The 20368-nt window shown below is 45.8% G+C and overlaps 1 protein-coding gene across 1 annotated transcript in view; it reads left to right on the top strand.

Annotated features, from left to right (window-relative positions):
- Positions 1–3656: 3656 nt before the first annotated feature.
- FSTL4 (follistatin like 4) overlaps positions 3657–20368 on the top strand; it is a 206918-nt gene continuing 190206 nt past the window's right edge. The window contains exons 1-3 of the mRNA XM_082771893.1: positions 3657–3680; positions 9244–9379; positions 20264–20297. Coding sequence (XP_082628019.1) covers positions 9251–9379; positions 20264–20297 — 163 coding nt within the window. The 5' untranslated portion in view covers positions 3657–3680; positions 9244–9250. The remainder of the gene's footprint in view (positions 3681–9243; positions 9380–20263; positions 20298–20368) is intronic.

Raw genomic sequence — 20368 nt, forward strand, 5'->3', positions numbered from 1 at the left:
AGATAATGAAAAACTGGCAACTCTGAAGTTGATATAAAAAGTAAGAGATATACAGTTGGCATGGAGAATTTTATGTGCTGTCAGAGTGAAAAAGCTTTGCTAAATGTATGTAGGCAAAGATACACACTGCCATCTTAATGAGCAATTAAAAGATGGACTCGTAATAATTGAATCGTGACTCTTGTCACATTTGTATTTGTTTAATAGCCCTAGTTTTGGTTGAGTCTGGTTCCGAGTTCCTAGTTTAATCAGGTCTGATTTAGGCTTTTGGTTCAAATAACAAAAAGCGATGAGCGTGAATCTTGTTGTCCTATTACTCCCTCAGCTTCTTGTTCCCAGTGAATACGGCGTTCTTTCAAAACCTCATGCTTAATTACTGCATTTAAACAGCAGGATCGGACACAGAGGTGGGGAGTTGATTTGCTGTCGTTCAAAGTTTGGGTTTTCAAAGTGAAAATCTCGTCTTCCTTTCCACAGATCACTTGGTGGATTTTGGAAGTACTTCAGATGGATACCAGCTAATTCCTTTGCTAGTAAAATCAGGGAGCCTTGGCTGTGCTCATTGCTCTGTTTCTTCTTGCCTTTTTGTTGTTGTTGTTTGATTTTTATTTTTTTAAGCCCGATAAGAGAGGACCATCTGTTCTTCAAAACTCTTTCCCTTAAGCTAACTGCAGTGGTCATTCCTGCATGCTCTCGAATCGTCAGTGGCGCGGGGCTCTGTGCGCTCAGTCTGCTGCTCAGAATTTCTCATCAGGCTCTGGAAGCCGCATCAGTCAGAGCTGACAACATTTTGCACATTTCCAGCTCCTCTCACTGAGATGCACGAGACCAAGGCTGGCCCAGGTGCTATTTCGCAGCCCCTGTTTTTGCCCAAGTCCTGTTAAATATATTATTGGCACTTGCAGCTTCAACTCCCCTACGCTTGCAGGGTGCTTTTGCTTTATCATTGTCTGGTTTTAATATTTTTTAACCTACATGGTGGGGGAGAGTGCTGAATTCTCCTTCCAGTGGGCTGTCCTGTCTTTTTATAAAAAAATAATTGCAAACTCCTTTCTCTGAATAGGAATCTTCCCCTCCTAAGGCTGTCTTTAAAACCATCTATTTTTCTTATCCTTCTAGCTCCGGTCACTTGTTTTTGGGCCTCTCCAATTCCCAGTTCAAAGGAAAGCAACAATTATTTTGCTTCAAACTCATCCAGCCCTGAAGATGAAGAATTTATCAGCTTTGCCCTGCTCTGGAGCAGAGCTGCCGGCTTTGCTCAGGCTTTGCAGCCAGATGACCAGCAGACAACCCCTCTGCAAAGCTCCCACAGCCCTGGGGATGCACAGAGACATCCCAGGGGCTTTTAAAAGGTGCCATCTGTGAGGACAAGTACATCTTCCTCACCCGAGGATTGCCTCCTGCAGCTTAACTCGCCTCGAATTGCAGGCATTTGAAAAGGAAAGGGCCGGAGCTGGCTGGAGGATGGGTGCAGGGCAGGGTGCTGGGGTTTATAAATGGCTTCAGGCGGTGGGAGAAACTGGAAAGATTTGGAACCAGAGCATCAGAGAATTGGGAAGGAGCCAAGTGCGTAAGAGAAGTCACCAAAAAGGGGTGTTGGGACCTGACCGTGCACCTGTAATGTCAGAGAGGGAGGCTGGGGAGCTGGGTTAGGGACACGGTCACCCGTAATTGATAGAGGAGCAGGCAGGCACTTGGTGTGAGCCAGACTGCCCAATCCATCACCTGCACAGGGCAAATCTGCTCCTCGTTTAGCTGTCTAAAGCAAGGGGCTTGGGTTTGGACATGGGGCTGAAATAGGAGGGCCTGGCTTTCCCTGGGGGAGGACGGGGGAGAGCTGGGTTCGTGATGCAGGACCCAGGTAGTGCCCGTGCTCGGGGCCAGTGGGGTGCATGTGGCCTGGTTTGGGGGGGCTTTCTCCAACCCCCTGCTCCTCGGGAAGCTGTGTGGGAGGAGGAGGGGAACCACCTCTGGGGGGAAAAAACGAGCTTGATCTTGTCATTCTGCAATAATTGCCAGGGAATACCTTTCTGCCCCAAATTCAGCTTGCATAGCTGGATTTTATTCCGGATGCTTCAGCTTTTTGGGGTGGGTGGGAAAAAAAATGTGGTGGCACAGGGGGACTGGGAGCTGCCTCGCCGTGCTCTCGTTCATCTCAGCCCCAGGGGCCACGTGGAGACGCAGCAGGCACGGGCTGTGCATTTAAAACTGCACCAGAATTATGTAAAATGAGCAAAATGTGCCAACTGCTACAAGCGTGTCGCAGAGGGCATCATCCCAGCAAGCTGTGTGGGGTGAGGCAAGCTGACTTCCTCCCCACCCCGCATCCTCCGGCGGGTGTGGGTATAAATAAACAGGGGCTGCGTGGATGCTTCACATGTCTCCTGATACATCTCGTGTTTATGTCCGACTTAAGAGAAACAGAGAAATGACTAAATACTTCAAACTGACAACACAGACAGTCTGGAAGATATTTTCACAGAATAAATGATGTGGGTAAGTGGTTAGACTTTTCTTTCTTTCCTTCAGGAAACGGGAAGGAGTTGTCTCCACTGATATTATTTCTGTTTGCTGATTTTTTTTTCCCCTCTCCCCCAGGAAAGAGAAAAAGATCTCACTGAAGATACCTTTTTTTCTCTGATTAGATTTCAGCTTTATTTTTTTTTTAAAGCCCAGACCTCTTAAGCCTATAGGCCAGCTATGAAATATGCACTCATTGCTTCATGCAGAGCACTCCACAAGGACCCGCTTCGTAGTGCCCATGCACAATTCACTGCAGATGCTCCCAATCGCATTTGTGATTTATTTATTTTTAATCCAAATCGTAAATCAGCAATTTGAGATCATTGTTGTTAGGAAGAAGGAAATCAGAGCAAACAAGAGTCCCTAAAAGTCATTAAATAACCTTTTTTTTTTTTTTTTTTTTTTTTTGGTAAATGCTGAAGATATTTTGGAGGTGCAACGTTTCCCTGGCCAGAACTTAAAATGTGAAAAATCCCAGAAAGCTGCCTTTGGTTGGTATCTCCTGCAAAGAGCAATAATAATAATGAAAGAGCTTACTCTCTTAGAAGAGTCTCTTCCTACAAGCTCGTGGCTAATTTTGTGAGCTGCTGTTAAAAGAAGCAGATTGCCTTCCAGCCTAGAGCTGGCTCCTGGAGCTGCCCGTGTCTTCTCAAGCAGCTGAGCAGGGGGGTCCTGTCCCTCTCACGCTGAAGCCAATGACAAATGCAATTTAATTCCCTATAATCCAGCTGTAGGGCTCTGTATCGGAAGGAACATGGAGACTGACATGTTTTAAGAGGTCTTTCAGACTTCTGCTGCTAATTGTGGGCATCCCCTGCTTCGCGATGCATCCAGCTTGTGCCTAATTCCCCTTTGAAACCCAGCACCCCAAACCCCTTTACAGCCCCACTCCTCCCTTGTAAACACTCGATGCCTTTTAAAAAATAAATGAGCAATGATTATATTGATCCCTTTTCTTTTTTTTTAACAGATGTGATGGGGAAGAGAATGAATGAATGTAAATGTTTGCCTTCCCGCATGGCCACGGCTCCTGGACACTAGAAGCAGCCCCTGGCCACGCAGCGTGCCCCACCGCCGGCTGCTGGTGGTCCTGGTGTCCCAACGTGGGGCTGAGGGACCCCAAAAGGACCTCCCCGTCCCCTCGAGGTTTGCCAGAGGTGAGCCCCGAGTTCCCCAGTTCCCTCGGGGGATGTCCCCCCATCCCCATGGGGCTCTCCTCAGCCACCCCCGGGGCACACCACGGGGACAGCGTGGAAATTTGGGGTATGCAGCACCCCACCCAACCTTTCCAGCACCCCCCCAAGCCTCCAGGCTCCCCACGGGGCTGAGCCTCGCTCCCCTTTCCCCAGCACCCCCCTCATCCCTTGGGGGTGCCCGCCAGCAGCCCCCCGACGGGGCGCCCCTAAACCCCCCTCCCCACCCCAGCACCCCGAGGGGGCGGCCCTAAACCCCCCAACCAACCCCTGAGCCGAGCCGGGAGGGCTCCGCATCCCCTCCTGGGGGCTCCGCATCCCCTTCTTGGGGGCTCGGAGCCCCGACGGCGCTGCCCCCCCCCCCGTCCCCGACCCCTCCCGGTCCCCCCCCCGGCCGCTGCCCCTCGGGGGCGGTCCCGGCGCCCCGCTCAGGTGCCGGCGATTGGGTGGAATATGCAAATGAGGCCGTGACGTCAGGCGGCTCCGGCCCAGAGAGCTCAAATAGGGCCCCCCCCACCCCCCCACGCCCCCATCTCCAGCACCGCCGCCGCTCCCGTCCCGGCCGGAGCCGTCCCGCAGCCCCCCGGACCCCCCCCTCCGACCCCCTTCGGTCACCCGGCTCCGAGCCCCAGGTGAGTGCGAGCCCGGGGGTGCTTGGAGGAGAGCTGCCGGGATGGGAAAAGGGGGGTTTTATTTATTTTTTTGACTGATTTTCTTGATTTTGGGGATGCCCCGCTTGGCGGAGTGTTGTATTTTTTTTTTTTGGGGTGGGGGGGACATCGCTGCGGGAGCCTTCCCGCTGCCGGCTCCGCGGGGCTGCTGCCGGGGATGCTCCGGGATCGCTGCCGCTCCGCGTCGAGCCCCCGGGAGGGGCTTGGAAACAGGTGGGCACCCTCGGAGGGGATCGGAGGGGGTCTCCCCACTCCCTCCCTTTCCCCCCTTTCCTTCCTTTTCCTCCTTTTCACCCCGACTTCCAGCCTTGGGGACGGAGAGCTGAGAACGGCTCCCTCCAGGCAGGGTGGGCTGCGCTGGGGCCGGGTCCCCCCCCAAACCCCGAGCCGAGGCAGGGGATGCTGCTCCTGCTCCTGCTGCTGCTGCCGTCGGGGGGGCTCGGGTCCAGCCGCCGCGGTCGCGAGTGGGGTCGGCGCTTCCCCGCGAGGCCCCTGGGTGGCGCCGTGGGGCCGGCGGCGGCCCCCGGAGCGCCCCGACGGGACCCGAGGCTTGGGGGGCTCCGGGGGCTGCGGGCACCGCGGGCTCTGCTGGCGGCGGAGAGCGGTGTGGGGGGGTTTATCGGTGATAATCCCGGGTTGCCCGGCCGGCTGGAGCCGCCTGGGGGGTGATAGAGAGCATCGGGTGCTCCGCTGGGGTGCAGCGGAGCTGCCCCGAGCATAAACCGAGCTGAAACGTACCCAGGTGTGATAGGGGCAGCCTGGCAAGCAAGGGTTAAAATCTGCCAGATTTATGGCCCTTCATTCTGGCTGGACCGATGCTCTCTTTATTTTTATTTATTTTTTTTTTTTTCCTGGAAACATTGTAGTGGCTTGAATTTAAAGTAATATAAATTTAATATAATTCTCTGAAATATCCCAAAGTGTGCTTTTACGCCCAAACAGACCCAACGCCTGGTTCGTAGCTAAACCTCGCTGCTGGTTTCAGTGAGTTCCCAACGCATCCAAACTTCCCGTGGCTGAGATGCTGCAGATAGCTGGCGGAAAGCGTTGTTTGCCTTAATTATGGCGTGCTGAAAGGTCATCTTGGAATGTTTTTTTTCCTAAATTTGTAGTCTTTATTGCACTTGACAGGAAGTTATGGGCATGAAAATTATTTCACAGGCCACAGAAATACTGTTTAGATAAGGCTGAGGCAATTGGAACAGGCAGTGGCAGAGGAACCGAGGAGCAGATCCTTATCTTGTGCTAACAGAGCCAATTTATAGAGGCAATGGCTTGGTCCAAATGCCTTTTTTTTTTTTGCTTATAGCAACAGCCATAACTTCAGGTAATTAAGTTGAACCTTTCTTTCTAATGTGGAGGTTGTTGGAAATTATTAAAACCTATTGTGAACTATTAATTTTTCAGTACTAAAAGTTAAGCTGCAATTTAAGTAGCCCTGAAAACAAAACCAATAACTGGTTTTGGCAAATTGCTTAATATTATTACAGTCACCCTAATTGAATTCTAAAAGCTGCTGTGTTGTGGAGGAAAAAGTTGTGGGCTGCCGGCAGCAATCTGTCTGCCTGCCTACTTGTACCGTGTGTCACCAAAGTGCTTTAAACAACTTGTGGTGTTCTCCCCGCAAATGGCCGATGTGATTAGTGCCTGCCTTCTCCAAGGTGACCCTTTCTGCCTGAGCAGCTCTAAAACCTGCATCCTAAAGCCTGTGCTGGTATTAAAACCTGCGTCCTAAAGCCTGTGCTGGTACCTCTGGCTTACATCTGCTTGCTGTTTCTCTTGGTTCAGATGTGCAGCCCCAATCTTTATGCAAGTTGAGGCTCCCCCTGTATATTTGTGTGCACAAACCCATCCGAGCCCAGGATGGGGGCACGCTGTAATTGCCAGTGTTACACCAGCACCTGCAGGGCTTGGCCAAGTAACAGCACAGAGCATGGTGCTGAGCTTCTTGTGCCAGTGTTTCTTGGCAAAGCAGTGCCAGCTGCAAGGAAAGCTGCAGCTCTCCTCTAGTTTAGAGGAAGAAGCCACAAGCTGTAGGTTTACCTCCAACCTTTGTATAGTATCTGCCATAATATAAAAACCAGGATGGTTTTGGAAATAATTCCTCTGAAACCAGAGGAGGTGTTGCAAATGGATGTGATGCGTAACTTTGTTTACTGGATTTGAAAATAGGTTTAATTGGAGTGCCTGCATTACAATTACTAGCTTGTGCTTTGCATGAGGGATTAAAACCTGTTTGTTCCCATGTTGCTAAGAGCAGGTGGGTGACAGGCTCCCCTCTCCACCCTCAGTTCTCAGGGGGCTTCTAATGTTTAGCTGCAAACATCATCGTGGTGTGTGTGTGTACAACGACTTGTTTTATGCAGGACATCGTATGTCAGCTGTGATTTATCTGGGCAATGCTGTCCATACAGGCTCGTGTCCTGCTTATTGTGCTTTGCTCAGGTGAGGACAAGAGATTGGTGGTGAACTTGGCTGAGTTTATAGTGGTCCATTCCATCCATGTGAATGTTTTGGTTGACTCTGGGGAACTTTGCACTGCAGCCCAGTAGCTGTGTTGCATGGTGCAGCTGCAGACCCGATCTTGCCAGGAGTCTCCTGCTTCGCTCAGGCAGATGTGCTGCGGCTCGTCGGGGTAAGGGGGTGCTGGGGGACGGTTTGGGACACGGAGCAGCATGGAAATGCTACGTGGTATCAGAGTTAACTCTTGCTTGATATTTATAGCGTGCATTTGTTGCTTGGTTTAGGCTATTCAGATCATAATGTATATTGCTGTGTCCTTCTCCTCTTATGAGTGAGACCAATTAATGTTCTGTCAGTCAGTGTGCAATAAAAATAAGTAATTTCTGAACTGAGAGAGAGATGCTCTACCAGTTCCATTTATAAAACAAGTGGAGTTTTAGCATGCAGATGCTGCCCTTTCAGTTTCATCAGTGTTATAGGCATCTTAATCCAAACACCATCATGTTTTCTAGTGGTTATCTACTAAATATACACGAAACTGGCTGGTCCCCTCTTTTGGGCTAGGATTGTGATTTCAAGCAGCGTATGAATGAGAGGTCTCTAGAACTGCAAAGTGAAACAGTATTTGCTGTGGTGGTATCAACAGAGCATACAAAATACCTCTATAAAACGTGAGAAATAGTATTGCTCTGCGAGAGCAATTCATAATGTAACAATGTACTTGTCGCTTATTGATATAGTGACTTTGGTTTATTAAACATTTATTTGTAGCCCCAGTAACATTACATCTGAGGTTTCTAATTGGAATTTAGAGAGCCTAATAAATTTTGATTTCATCCAGAGTGCTCTCAATTCAGGGTGTTTACATTAGTGCTGGGAAAAAGCAATGCCTTAACTCCGTGGGCGAGCGGTGTGCGGTGGCTGGCGGCTGTGTCGTTTTATCGACGGGATGTCTCTGGGCAGACAAAGTAGTTGAGACCAAAGCAGTGCTGGTGTGAATAGTTACAGTCCTAAATTAATAGCGGTGCGCTAAGCCTTGGATACACCCTGCAGCAAATACATGGTATGAAAATGCTGAAATGAGTCCTGTCAAGACTGGGTATGTCACAGGGGCTTAATTTTGCCATTAGCGGGTAACATGTCTTGTTAACCTGTGTCGCTCAAACCAAGCAGCAGCCTGTCACTTGCATGTTGTCGAAGTGCCATCCCTTGCTTCATTAAGTGGTCATCATGCTTTATTGTGGGTCTGTGTTAGCACCTTCTGCTGCTGCTGTGGAAGGCTGAATCTTCTCTCAGCTGCTGTGGAAATGGAGCCAGGCTTGAAGACTCCTTTGGTATCTTCATTATGGGAAGTAAGAGCACAATCTGGTGTCCTGTCCCCAAAAAGGGCAGGTGAAGTACAGAGCTCTCAGGTCCAGACGTGCTTTTGGAGCCCAGTGTCCCTTGAAATGCTCTTGGCTGATCTTCAGGGCGGTAGCTCAGGGTTACGCACGTATGCACGACATGCGGCAGTTCCACCTGGCAACGCTTGGAGTAGCTTGCTTTTGTATTTCCAAATTCATTTAAAAAAAAGGACAAGAACAGCTCTCAGAGGGGATGCTGCTGTGGTGGAATCCTTGCTTATATCTCTCCAGTTCCTTGCTGTTGCAGAGCCAGGGCAGGGAGATGGTGCTGCTGGTGAGCAGGATGAGCCTGAGGGGGCTTAGAAACGTCCTGGCTGGGACAGAGGCAAATTAGTGAAGAAAGCTCAGCCCCTAGATCATAGCTGGAGAACTATGATCTTGGGTACAGAGTTTGCTTCAGGTCTTGTGGGTTTTACTGGGTTCAGCGGCCTCCTGGGCAGGTCTCTCGTGTGACCAGGAGTGACAGGCCCCGTGCTCCCGGTGTCGCTGTGACACCCCGGGCTGGCTGCTGGGCCCTGCGAGGCTGCGAGCTCAGCCTCCGGCAACGCCGTGGCTGAATGTGCTCGAGGCAGGTGTCATCCTCCGAGTCTGAGAGGAATAACAACATCTTCTGTCACTGCTGTGAGCCTCCAGTGATCAAAGAAACAAACAGCGGTGCCTGGTGAGGCTTTTGTGACGATTTGCTGAGGGTACAAGTGCACGAAGTGACTGAGTAACCCTGCGCTGCCTGAGGAGGGGTGGAGGCACCTCTTGGTTTCCACAGGACCACAACCGTGTGTTTGGGGTGGCTTGTTCCTTGCCACAGCAGCTAGATTTGGAAATCCCAGTGGTCCAGCTTGGCAGGGGCAGGCTGGGAACAGCATGTCTGTTAGAGGATAATCTAGGGGTAAGTATTTCACCAAGCTGCTACAGTAAGCTTCTGCGTGTTACTGAATCCGAGCTGGGTTTTGTTTTGAGATCGCTTTATGACTGTTCTCTTGTTTTCAACAGACGTGAAATGATGAAGTCAAGAAGCTTTTGGTTATCGCTCGTATTGCTTGGGGTTTTCCCGTCGGTCACGAGGGGATGGATGGACTCGGCCGGCAGCAGAAGGCACTTTTCGGATGCGGGGAGGTTGCAGCAAGAGGTACTGTAGATCAGCTGCTGCTGCAGCTACAACTCCTGTCTCTATTTTTGTGTGTGTTCAGGCTTTTTGTACTGTGAAAACAGAAAACAAGCAGGGGCATATTTCCTTACGTATTTGTACTAAACACCTGCTGAGGAGGTCAGTGAAGAAGCAATGATTGTGAAAGGACTGTGAAGCACAAGCTCTTACCCTTCTTGCGTATATCGCTGTAGTTCTGGGAGGAAAATTGTGCATCTGGCCGTTGTGGAGATACAATCTTTGTCCCCCAAAGACTTCATAGTAGGCTCTGTCTTAAGGCCACTGGGAACCATGAAACTAAATTCAATAAGCAAACCCCATCCTGGCTCTTCACTTGGTTCACTGGATTGTCAGGAGAAGCCTGAAATGGTTGATTTGCTAAACATACCTGAGCCATGGGTCATTCTGGGAGGACCAACAAACTTCGAGTCCATGTTGGCTTCTGATGGCACAACGGGGACTGAGGGCACGTGGTGGCCTTTGGGTGGCAATGGTGCTGATCCGGCCAGAGAGGACCCTGAATGCACAGCCTGACAGGGAGGTGGGACTCCTGCCTTAGTGCAGAGTGGTGGCATCTCAGCTTTCATGCTCTGGGCTTGTGGCAGTTGTGGAACAATTGAGCCTGCTCTCAGAGCTGAAGGTGACAGCATCGGCTCTCCTTGTGGTGTCAGGAAAGCCAGTGCTGTCAAACAGTTGGCTCCTGCTTAGCAGGACTTGATAATTATTTTAGTGGAGATGTTGAGATTCTGACACTGAGTTCTGTCTCAGGTGTGCTTTTTCCTTGAGGTCTCCCTTCTGTGAAAGTGAAGAAAACACTGCCACCCTCACCTCCTCTTGTGCTTTGTTGCTGTGTAGTCAACATATAGTATACAGGCACTCAAATATTAAATGTTTTTGTATTGGCTTGGATCATTTTAGCTTTTTAGAAATTATTAAATATTTGGCATGGTTTTGTATTTAAAAAAATAATTCTTTGCTAATGCGTATTAGTTATGATTTTTGAAAAAGTTATTCTGAAGAATTAAATTCATTACTCAAATGATTTATTTTAATATAAGCTGTAGAACTATTACACTACATGAAAGACATTCATTCATTTGATCTTGCTCTAAAAACCATGAAGTTATTGCACCAATTACTTGATCTTGCTTGAGGTGAAAGGATCTAAGCTAGAAATGCATTTGTTCAGATTTGTACAGAATTTATAACCGGTGTGAATATTAAAACTTTTAATGTACAAAATGCAGTTAAAATAGCTTCCAGGGCTGTAAGTTATAATGCAGATTTTTAATAAAGTAACTGTACAGAAAGCTTGTTCCCCAAGAAAGTGTTTATATGATGTAACACCAAAGACCAAAATGAATCTGGAGATCCTGAATGTAGCTGTCAGGTAGGACAGCGAAATGGAGGTAACTGCTGTTTTCTCAAAATGCATTTGTTATCTTTCAGAAAACTTAACCTTAATACATTTTCATAAGAAAAAAAACACAATTCTTTTCTGGTGATATTTGGCTTGGTTCAATTGGGAGTTCGTCTCCTGTGCAGTGGAATTGTGGCTGTTCTTCCTTTATGGTGCTGTGGGTTTGGAGCCCGTGCCAGCCAGGGCCTCAGATGCTGCTCTTTATTCCTCAGAAATGTTTGTTAGTTACCAAATACATGGCTTCTGATTAATATGTAATTCCATTAACATGCATTTAAATCATTGAATCACAAATAGAAGCTCGTAGCAATTCACTGAAATTGCTTTAAAAATATGTAAAGGGTTAATTTACAGGTCAAATAATTTGAAGTATGCCCTGATCTAAGATTCCTCCTAACTTCATCAAAGCAAATACTTGGCTATGGGTCACTGACCTTCACTAATACTTGCTTTGATCTACATAGGAACAAGTTTACTGAATCAAAAACATTGCTTAATTTATGTTCAGATTGCTCAATCGATTTCTTCATGGTCTGTGGTAGAATTATTGCAGTTGTGCTTTGCATTTATAAAGGGAAAAATAAGTCTTGAGGCCACAGACTGCAGTACCCAGCCTTTCTGCATGAGGAATTAACTTCCTAGCACAGCAGTGGTGTCTGTTTTCCTGATGCTCAGCCTTCCACCTCTCAAATTTATGGGGTGTTCCTGAGAAGAGGCTTTTCTGAAATATTTGTAGTCTTGAATAGAGCAGTAATAAACATGCATATGTAGTCTGGAGTTCCATAGATATGTAATGAATTAAAATAGAAAACCTAATTTAAAAGGACAGTGTTGGTACTAAACTGAAAAGCTGCAACTTGCTTGGTCCGTATTACTTTTGGATGCTGTTGCTGTCGTTTCACATTGCAAAACTTCTCGGGCTGGTTCAGGAGGGTGCTGAAAAGTTCTTGAAGCTTCTGGGTGCTGCACGTGTTGCACCGTGGAGCTGGGATGTGCAGCTCTCTAGGGTTGAACCATCCTGAAATTAAGTTCTGAGTGGAGTGTATTCAAAACCACAAATACATAGAGCTCACGTGCTCTGGGATGATAGTTATGGAAAAGGCTTTGCCCCTGCATTCAGCATGGCTGTTTTCATGTTAGGCTGGGCATTATATAGGTGACCATGTTTCACAGACAGCTTTGTTATCTTAGAAGGCCTTTGGTTTGCTTTTGAGGCAATAGATGGTACACTCTGGGGTCACATCTCCTTTCTGAAATGGAAAAGAATTCTTAAAAATGTAGTTTGTGAGTTTTAGGCACTGTTGGTAGCTGTGGGGAGTTTCCAGTACAAGCACAGGAGAAAAGGCCCAACCTGAACTTACCCTGGAGTTCTGCATATCAAATCTGAGGGAGAATTTGGTCAGGAGATTAGAATGGAGTGGTTTGTGCTGGGCTGGTGGAGGAGATACTTGGATGTCACTGATAGATCCTGGGTGGTTATGGTACAGACTTCTGACTTCTGGGCTACAGAACCAGAGCTGCTCTGACTTTTTAATTTGTTTCTTAGAAATACTTAATCACTTTCAGCTTTCATACCCAGCTGCATTTTTGCAACCTACCTCCTGCTGAAGAAGTCTCACAAGACACCAGAACCATGATGTGCACAGCACCCCATGCTCCCACAGCGAGCTGAGCTGTGTCCCCAGGGGCTCCTCCAGTCCAGAGCAAAAGCCGAGCTCCCTGTGCTCACACAGGTAACAGCAGCTCTCACAGATCCAAGCACTGGCACATTTGTTTTTTCCCCTTTCCATGCTGCAAGATGTTCAGCCTCACTGAGGTTGCCTTGTGCTGCAACTGGCTGTTCCCAGAGAGGAGCAAGGCACTGCTGCTGTGCTGCTGTCTGCCATGGGCTGTGACAGCACAGTTCAAGTGGATGCTAGACACAGTGTGCAAATGTTTGAAGAGTTCCTTGATCATTTTTTTTTTTTTTTTTACCAATGTTTATCACTTTATCTTGCTTTTGCCTTAAATTGCACCACCAACCTCAAAGTATCATATGCAGCTATGCCAAGTCTTATTTTGATGCTAATGGATGTAACAAACACCTTACTTGCAAGGTGCCATAACTTTCTTATTGGCATCTGGAAGCTTTCAGCTGTGTAGATTATCTATCCTTTGACTTGTTCATTAGTTATTACTTGCGTAGCACCTGAGCTGCTTAAAATCTCCAAGTAATAAATGTCACCTTCACCTTCAGCATGACTGCAAACAGCTGTGTCGTACCAGCCCTTCTGTGCCAGCCTACACAGGATAAACCATCCCTCTGGAGTCCACTCACAGCCTGAACTGCGCTTCTCCAGGAGTATCAATTATTCCTGAAATTTCTAATTATCTGCAGGTTCTTCAATGTTGTTTCACTTAATGCCTCAGCTGAAGACCACAGTTGATGATTCTGAGCAGCAGGGGAGTAATGGGGATGGTTTTGTGCTGCTTCCCCTGGCAAAGTTGTATTTCCTGATCTGACTACGAAGGCACTGCTTTGGGAGGCAAGATACAAAACTGCAAAGGCTTTTGATAAAAGCTTTTGCTTATAATTCAAATAGAGGCATAATTTCAGAGCGTGAGCTTGGAATAAGACAGGCACAGTGTATCAATTTTATATGCAGTTGAAGATCTAATATCCTGGTGTTTATTTTAAGAATTATTAGTAGTAATGTATTCTGCTGTGTGCGCGCTCTTCCTGCTTGTAAGTCAGTTTGGAGAAAGGAAGGAAAGAATCAGATTGGAATTAAAATCTATACTGTGCTAAAGCCTGCTCCTGCTTTAAACCTTAATGAAGGGAAGGGGAGACGAGGCTTTTATTTATTTTTGTATCACTTTTTGGGATATGCTGATAATTCATTCCTTGTTACCTGCATTTATGGTATCTCTTAAAAGCTGTAATTGCTGCTTGTAGATATTCTAAATTTTAACTGGTATTATTATCCCTCTAGGGATGCAAAACTTTGGCTGTAGGTGCTGGTTAGCAGTGTAAATGTAGTTCAAGGTGCACAAATTCTGTAGGCACAATTTAAAGGTACCTTCTTGCATGCAATCCCTTCCAGAACCCAAATCCTCCTTCCTTTATTTTTTTAAAAACTTCTGGTAGCATGTGGTGTGATCCCTCATGGTTGTCTCACATTGCCCAGCCCACTGGGGCTATCACCTCTCAACTAATAGCAGCCACAGCCGGCAGCAGACTGCAGCTGTGGGTGGTTTCTCAGGTGCTAATGACCTTGGATTTTGGTGCTGAAGGTGGCCAGGGTTGGGTGCCGTTCCCTGGGGAGGGGAGGGACTGTGAGGCTCAGGGTGCTCGGCTCTGCTGAGCTGTGGCACAAACTGCCTAGCAGGAATCACATTTTCTGTAAGTTTTTCTCATGTCACAGTTGAGCAACTGTGAAAAATCGTATCTAGGTGGTGAAATGCTGATATATTCCTGAAGCAGAGAATTAGATCAGAGTAAAACTTATCTTGCAAATTAAAAAAAAAAAAAAAAAAAAAAGGCAATTTTAACTCTGCTGTGATGATGTGGATGGTTACATTTTCTGACATCCTGTTCAGAAGCTAATTAACCTTAAAAGACTAAATATTGACCAATTTTTTTTCCCCAAATGTAGTGTATCCTCCATTCAAGAAAGGGTATAGCAGTGGCTTTGAAAGGAAGGCAGTTCTACTTGAGAATCCTCTCTATCATCAGGCTGGGCATTTCTTACCTCTTTAGGTTAGGAAGGATACAGCTGCATATTTGTTTTTTTAAAACAGGCTTCCTATTAGCTTCCAGATGACAACATGGAAATTTATGGAGCTGTACCTGAGCTGCTAATCTGAAGTCCTGAAATAGTGAATAAATCAGAGAAGCAGCAATTATCTCAATTAGCTACCGTATGTTTGAGCAGATGATACTGTGTGATGTGAGACATCAGATTTTCTCAGTTTATACTAGACAGGACAAATCTAAATTGCCAGCTTGTGTCCTGATATTAAGCTTTCTCCAAACTGTAGTATATGGCTTATTTTCTTCCTCATGCCTGATTTAAAAAAAAAAAAAAAAAAAAGGTAGATGTTCTCTGCCTCATTAGCATCTTTTTTCGGGAATATATTGTGTTCACGGCTGTAAGCAGAAAAATCCTGATTGTTAAACCAAGCTACATATTAGCCATAATATTGCACTACTACTGCATGTGCTGCAATCCATACACAGAGTGCTTCACCCTGTGCTGGAGGTCAGTGTAATTGTCTTGACCCCTCACTTGAGATAAGAGCATGCTCTGAAGTGTGGGGGGGAAATCCGTGGGATAATACTCTATTAGTAGGAACAGCCACTTCTTTATTAATTTGCTAAATGAGTTAGGGCTATATATTTAGAAATTGTACAGCAGTTAGGCTGATCTGGAGAGCAGGTCCCTGGAGACTGCCTGTGTGCAGAGGTAATGTCTAATTTTGTGATAGACCCAGCATGAGCCCAGCTGCATGTGCTGAATTGGCTTTATCCTGTGTGAGCACTCCCGAAAGTACCTGGTAAGAGGGCTGCTACAGTCCAATAATAAGAGATCACTTGCTGATCCAAAATGTTACCTGTTCTTTTGGCTCTTGCATCTCTTCCATTTACTGTGGTAATTGGCTCTGGCAAGGACTGCTACACCAACCTTTGCATATGGTTATTGAAAAGCGAATTATTCCTTGTGACTATATCACAATCAGTATTAAAGGACAGGACTGAAAACACTGCAAGATTATCCCCTGAATTGCTGTACTTAGGGGCAGTTGGTACCTGTTTGGTACCAGGCTCGGTACAAGCCAGACATCATGCTCCTGTGGTCAGAGGATGCTAACAAGAGAACAGCAAATGCACAGCCATACATAAATACCTGTAAATACTGGTGCGTAGGTATATTTGGTGTTGTGGTGGGTCTTCAATCATCCAGGAATAGGGGGGGAAAAAAAAGAATTCAGTGGAGACTGCAGTGAAGTATAACAGAAAGAAAACCTTTGACCATAAAGTGTTTTGGTAGGATTTTATCTGAGCATGAAAGGTGCTGTGTGCTCCTTGGAAATAATGTGACGCACACGTCCAGGGGGGTCAGGAAACAAGGAGCCTCCTGCTTCAGCAGGAAGAGCAGAATCTCCCGTGGCCTAGTCTGCCTGCAACAAGGATTTACAAGGAGAGCATTGCTGTGATGTACAGCAAGGTGTTGTGGGGATATAACACTAACATTGATGCATTTTTATACAGAGGTGTTCAAAGAATTTATCTACCCTGATACCAAACGGACCCATAAGTGGTTTTGCTGCTTGGATCCGCCACTAACGACTGTCAGTAAATCCACTTGTAGCTCCTTGGCCACCAAGCAGTGTCCTTGGTATGTTGTGTATTCCTTATGTGTAGTTGCATTTAACTCTGCCCCAAAATACCCCCCACACTTCCCCCAGTGTTTGTTCTGAATGAAATCTGATTCTTCATTCCAGAAGTACTGTCTGTGGACCCCATGATTCAGCATTAATCAGGAGCCTGTAACAGAAACTGGCTATTATGTCTTGGCAGGACATCGTGATGCTGTCTTCTGGAAGGCTGGTGTTCACTGCTATAAAGGCAGAAAAGGGCTTTGTGCAAGAAAGTTGTTAAATTGCATGAGGTTCATGCAAGTATTTGTGCAATGCTTCCATGCAGCATCTTTGGGGAACGAAGTGTTTGATAGTGGGCAGGGAACTGTTTCTGATTTTTGTGGTCCATCTAACCCATCTAGGATTAATAATTGTACTTCTCATCACTGCATCTGCTCTCATGTGCAGACACAGGTCTGGTTTGTCTTTCAGAGATGTGGTTTTCCAGTAGATAGATGCCTTGCAAACAGCGATACTGGAGCAACCATACCACACTGATTTCCACAAAAGCAATGATTATGTACTTCAGGTACAGAACAGAAGGGTCCTTTGTTCTGCCTTCAATTAACTAACTTTAAAAAGGAGGAAAATAGGTACTGAAACTGAGCCTTGACAAACAAAACTGCTGTATTACATTAATTGTTACGGTTTTCATGAAGCTTTGCAGAAGGAATGAAAAATTGGAGACAATTTTTTTCACTTAAAAACATATGATCTATGCTTTGATAAAATTAGATTTTTAGTTAAAGGAATTTGCAGTCACTAAATGGCGGCCATGAAATAAGTCTCATTTATAACCATCTGCTTTATGGCTTCTGCAGAGACGTATTCCTCAGGCAATGCATCTGAGAACTTTAATGTCATTTTTATCAAAATGGTTTGGTTCTCTACTAATGTTATTAAAACCTCTGATTTTTTTTTATTTTTATTTTTTTTAACTTGAGAGCAGTATCCTACACTTCAAAGAAAGGGTGACTGCTCCTTTTTGTGGGGATTGCCACCATCACAGCATGCGTCACGGTGCTGTGCCTGTGGCCAGACGTACCAGCAGTGTGTCTTAGCGGTGTATTAGATCATTAATAGAAAGGTCTTACGTTTAGCATGCCCTTAAGGAGGAAAATTAGCATAGTTCCTTTTGTGTTACAAAAAAAAAGATTAGGTGGAGGCAAACTAAGAAAATACTGGGGTTTTGTTGTAGTTTCACTTCACTTGGAGGGACAGAGGCCTCAGAGTTTTCTCCCCGGAGCTTGTTCTTGTTTGTGGCCACTTAAATCTGTCCATGGCTGCCAGGCGTTTTTCTCCTTTCCCAGGTTTTAGTGTATGCTGCTGAAATACTGAGTGTTCTCAGTGCCGTTGGCCTTTTCTCCATGAAAGGGGATGTTTTGGGGGAGTACCAAGCGCTGACATTCTCTGTGGTAATGAAGTGGTAGCTTGCAGCCTGACCTTGTATTCTCCCATTGTATTGCCATCAAGATTTTTCCTCTGAATCTTGCATCTGGTTTTTGGGTAGTTTGTATTTATCAGAGCTTACAGTGATAAAGAGAAATGGAGTAAAAGAAGGGGAACTTTGAAGACCAACCTTTGTTTTTTTCCTCGGTGTCTATGCAGTTCTTTCATGGAAATACCAAAAGGGTATTTAATACAAGTGAGCTGACACTTGAATTTTTTTTAGCGTGTGATTGTCTTTTTTTCTTTTGATCAATGTAATAGTTGTAATTAGTTTTAGTGTTTCTAAGCCTTTGAACTGCAGAGTATTCAAGCAGCTTGTTAAAGTGAGGGACTCCAGGGGAACTTTAAAAGTACTCTTCCCTTTTGCACATATTACATGTACACGGGCTTAATGATATCAGGCTGTATCTGGATTTTTTCATTCTGGGCCCCACCTCTTAAACTAATATTTTGAAAAGCTTTGAGAGGTCCCTGGAGTGTAACTGTCTGCACAGCTCAGAGCTTTGCCGCCTAAAGAGGATAAATGCTTTGAAGTCTGTACTAATCCTGACTGCCATTTCCCATATTTCTTGAGATCACTGAGGTAGAATCCTACGGGGAATGATAACTTAGTGTTTTTATAAATACCAACTTGTTTTTTTGTTTATCCCCCTCGGTTGGCTTGGAGGATGGCAAGGAGCCCCTTTCTGCCTTCCTGATCCTACTACTTTTCTGATAAGAAAACAACTTGTTTTCAAGACCGGGGAGAGAAGCTGCCTCTTCTGTGTATGCACAAATGGTGATAAAATATAAAATTGTCACCAGGACTGAGCCGAGCAGGCCCAGGAGATGTGTGGTGGGATTCGGCCCTGGGCTGGTGCAGGCCTCGGCTGGGCTGTGCCCAGGCCGTGAGCTGGGACTGTGCTGGGGTCCTGTGGTGACAAGACAACAAGGAGCATTTCTGTAGGTAGTAAATGAATAGCTAAAGCTACATAGCATGTGTTGTGTGAGAAATATTGAATCCTGTAGTGAAACGGCTTGTTTTGGTTGAAGTGATGCTGCCTGGGTCCCAGGCTGGGGAAGTGAGGCCAGCAGTTGTTAGCCGAGCAGGTACTGCTGTTACTTCAGGAGCTGTTTTTCCTTGGTTTATTTCTATCTTCTGTTACTTTGAAAAGCTCTATTTTTATCACATGCTCCAGTAGCAGATTTCTGGTTTCTGTTACCCCATGGCAAGGCACTAATGCAGAAAGGGCTGTGGGTAGATTTGATGAGATGCACAGCACTTTGTTTTACTTCCCTTTGTCTAAGCGTGGTCTGCAGGGAGTTATTTTAAGTGAAAACAGCACAAATAAAACCATAATAAGCATCAGGTGGGATGAAGCTCAGATGTCTAGGAAGACCATTTTTTTTTCCTATCAAAAGGAGAAAAAATTATTTTTATTTCATTCTCAGGTAAATAAACGTCTGGGACCAGTGAGCACAAAGGGAATGAAATGAAGTTAAATAAGGCATATCCACGGGGGTAAAAATCTGCATAGCGAGTGTTTGGCAGGGAGCTGGAGAGGTTGCTTCTGTTTCCTGTGTCCCTGCTGTAGGGGACACCAGTGGGGAAAAAGTAGCTTTTAAAATCTGGGAGCAGATTACCAAATCAGAGCCAAGCTGTTTCTGAGGTACATCAAATGCAGCAAGGATGGTCCTGGGGCCCAGTGGGAAGCAGCTGCTGGCACTGTCACTGCCACCTCATGGGCATCCCCAGTGCCCGTGGCAGCACAGACTGTGCTGGTGTCTGCCAGGATGTATTCGGGGTCTTCCAGCTCCAGGTTTGTGCTAAGTGGGGTTGATCCTGCATGAGTGGGCAGTGTCCAGGTCGGTGTGACACAGAGCAAGTGGTGTGCCGGGCGGTCCTCTAGAGGCCTCTGAGATTCCTCTATCTTCACTGCTGGTTGCAAGAAATAACTGGAATGGTAGAAATTATAAGCATTAGTAATTAATCCATAAATAACTTTCCCACTTGGAATTAAATATTTATTCCTTTGGAGTCTCACCATTGGTGTAAGTAGATAGTGTTGTCTGGGAATGCAATGCCCTTTGAGACTCTAAGCAATGTGTTTTTTAAAGTTTTCTGACTGGAGGTGGTAGTGATGCTTTGCAAGAAACAGGGCAGATAATGTGGCTGTGCAAATATTGAAATGAGCATGAGTAGTCTGATTATTCTGAAATTATTCAGGTACTCATGACAGTCTCTGCTAAAAAGACCCACAACTGCTCCTTCTCCCTCAATTCCAAAATCTTGCTGTATTAATAATAAAACCCCTTATAGCTGTTTCCATTTAACAATAGAAGAAAATCCATTTAAAGTAAGATACTGCGCTCTACCATGTAACCTGTTGTGGAATGATGAATCACTTCAGGTGATATATTAATCCATTAAATATTTATGGACAAACTGAAATGTATACTTGTAATTACTCAGTTATTGTGCAGAGCTTCATAGATGCATCTCTGTGACAATGACTAATGCTTTTAGGGGTTTCTGTTCATGCTGCCTTTGAACAATTCTTGTATTTTTTCCAAAAAAAAAAAACACCAAGCCACAAAAATTCTCTTTTTCGTTATAGGAATCCGGAAGGTTTGAAGTCACAAGAAGAAAAGGTAGGAGGAATTTTTCTTTCAATGTGCTTGTTGGTGTTGAGTATTCTTACACTGACTTCTTAAAACAAACA

The sequence above is a fragment of the Aythya marila genome (assembly GCF_965140915.1).
Source record: "Aythya marila genome assembly, chromosome: 14".
In the NCBI taxonomy this organism is placed as follows: Eukaryota; Metazoa; Chordata; class Aves; order Anseriformes; family Anatidae; genus Aythya; species Aythya marila.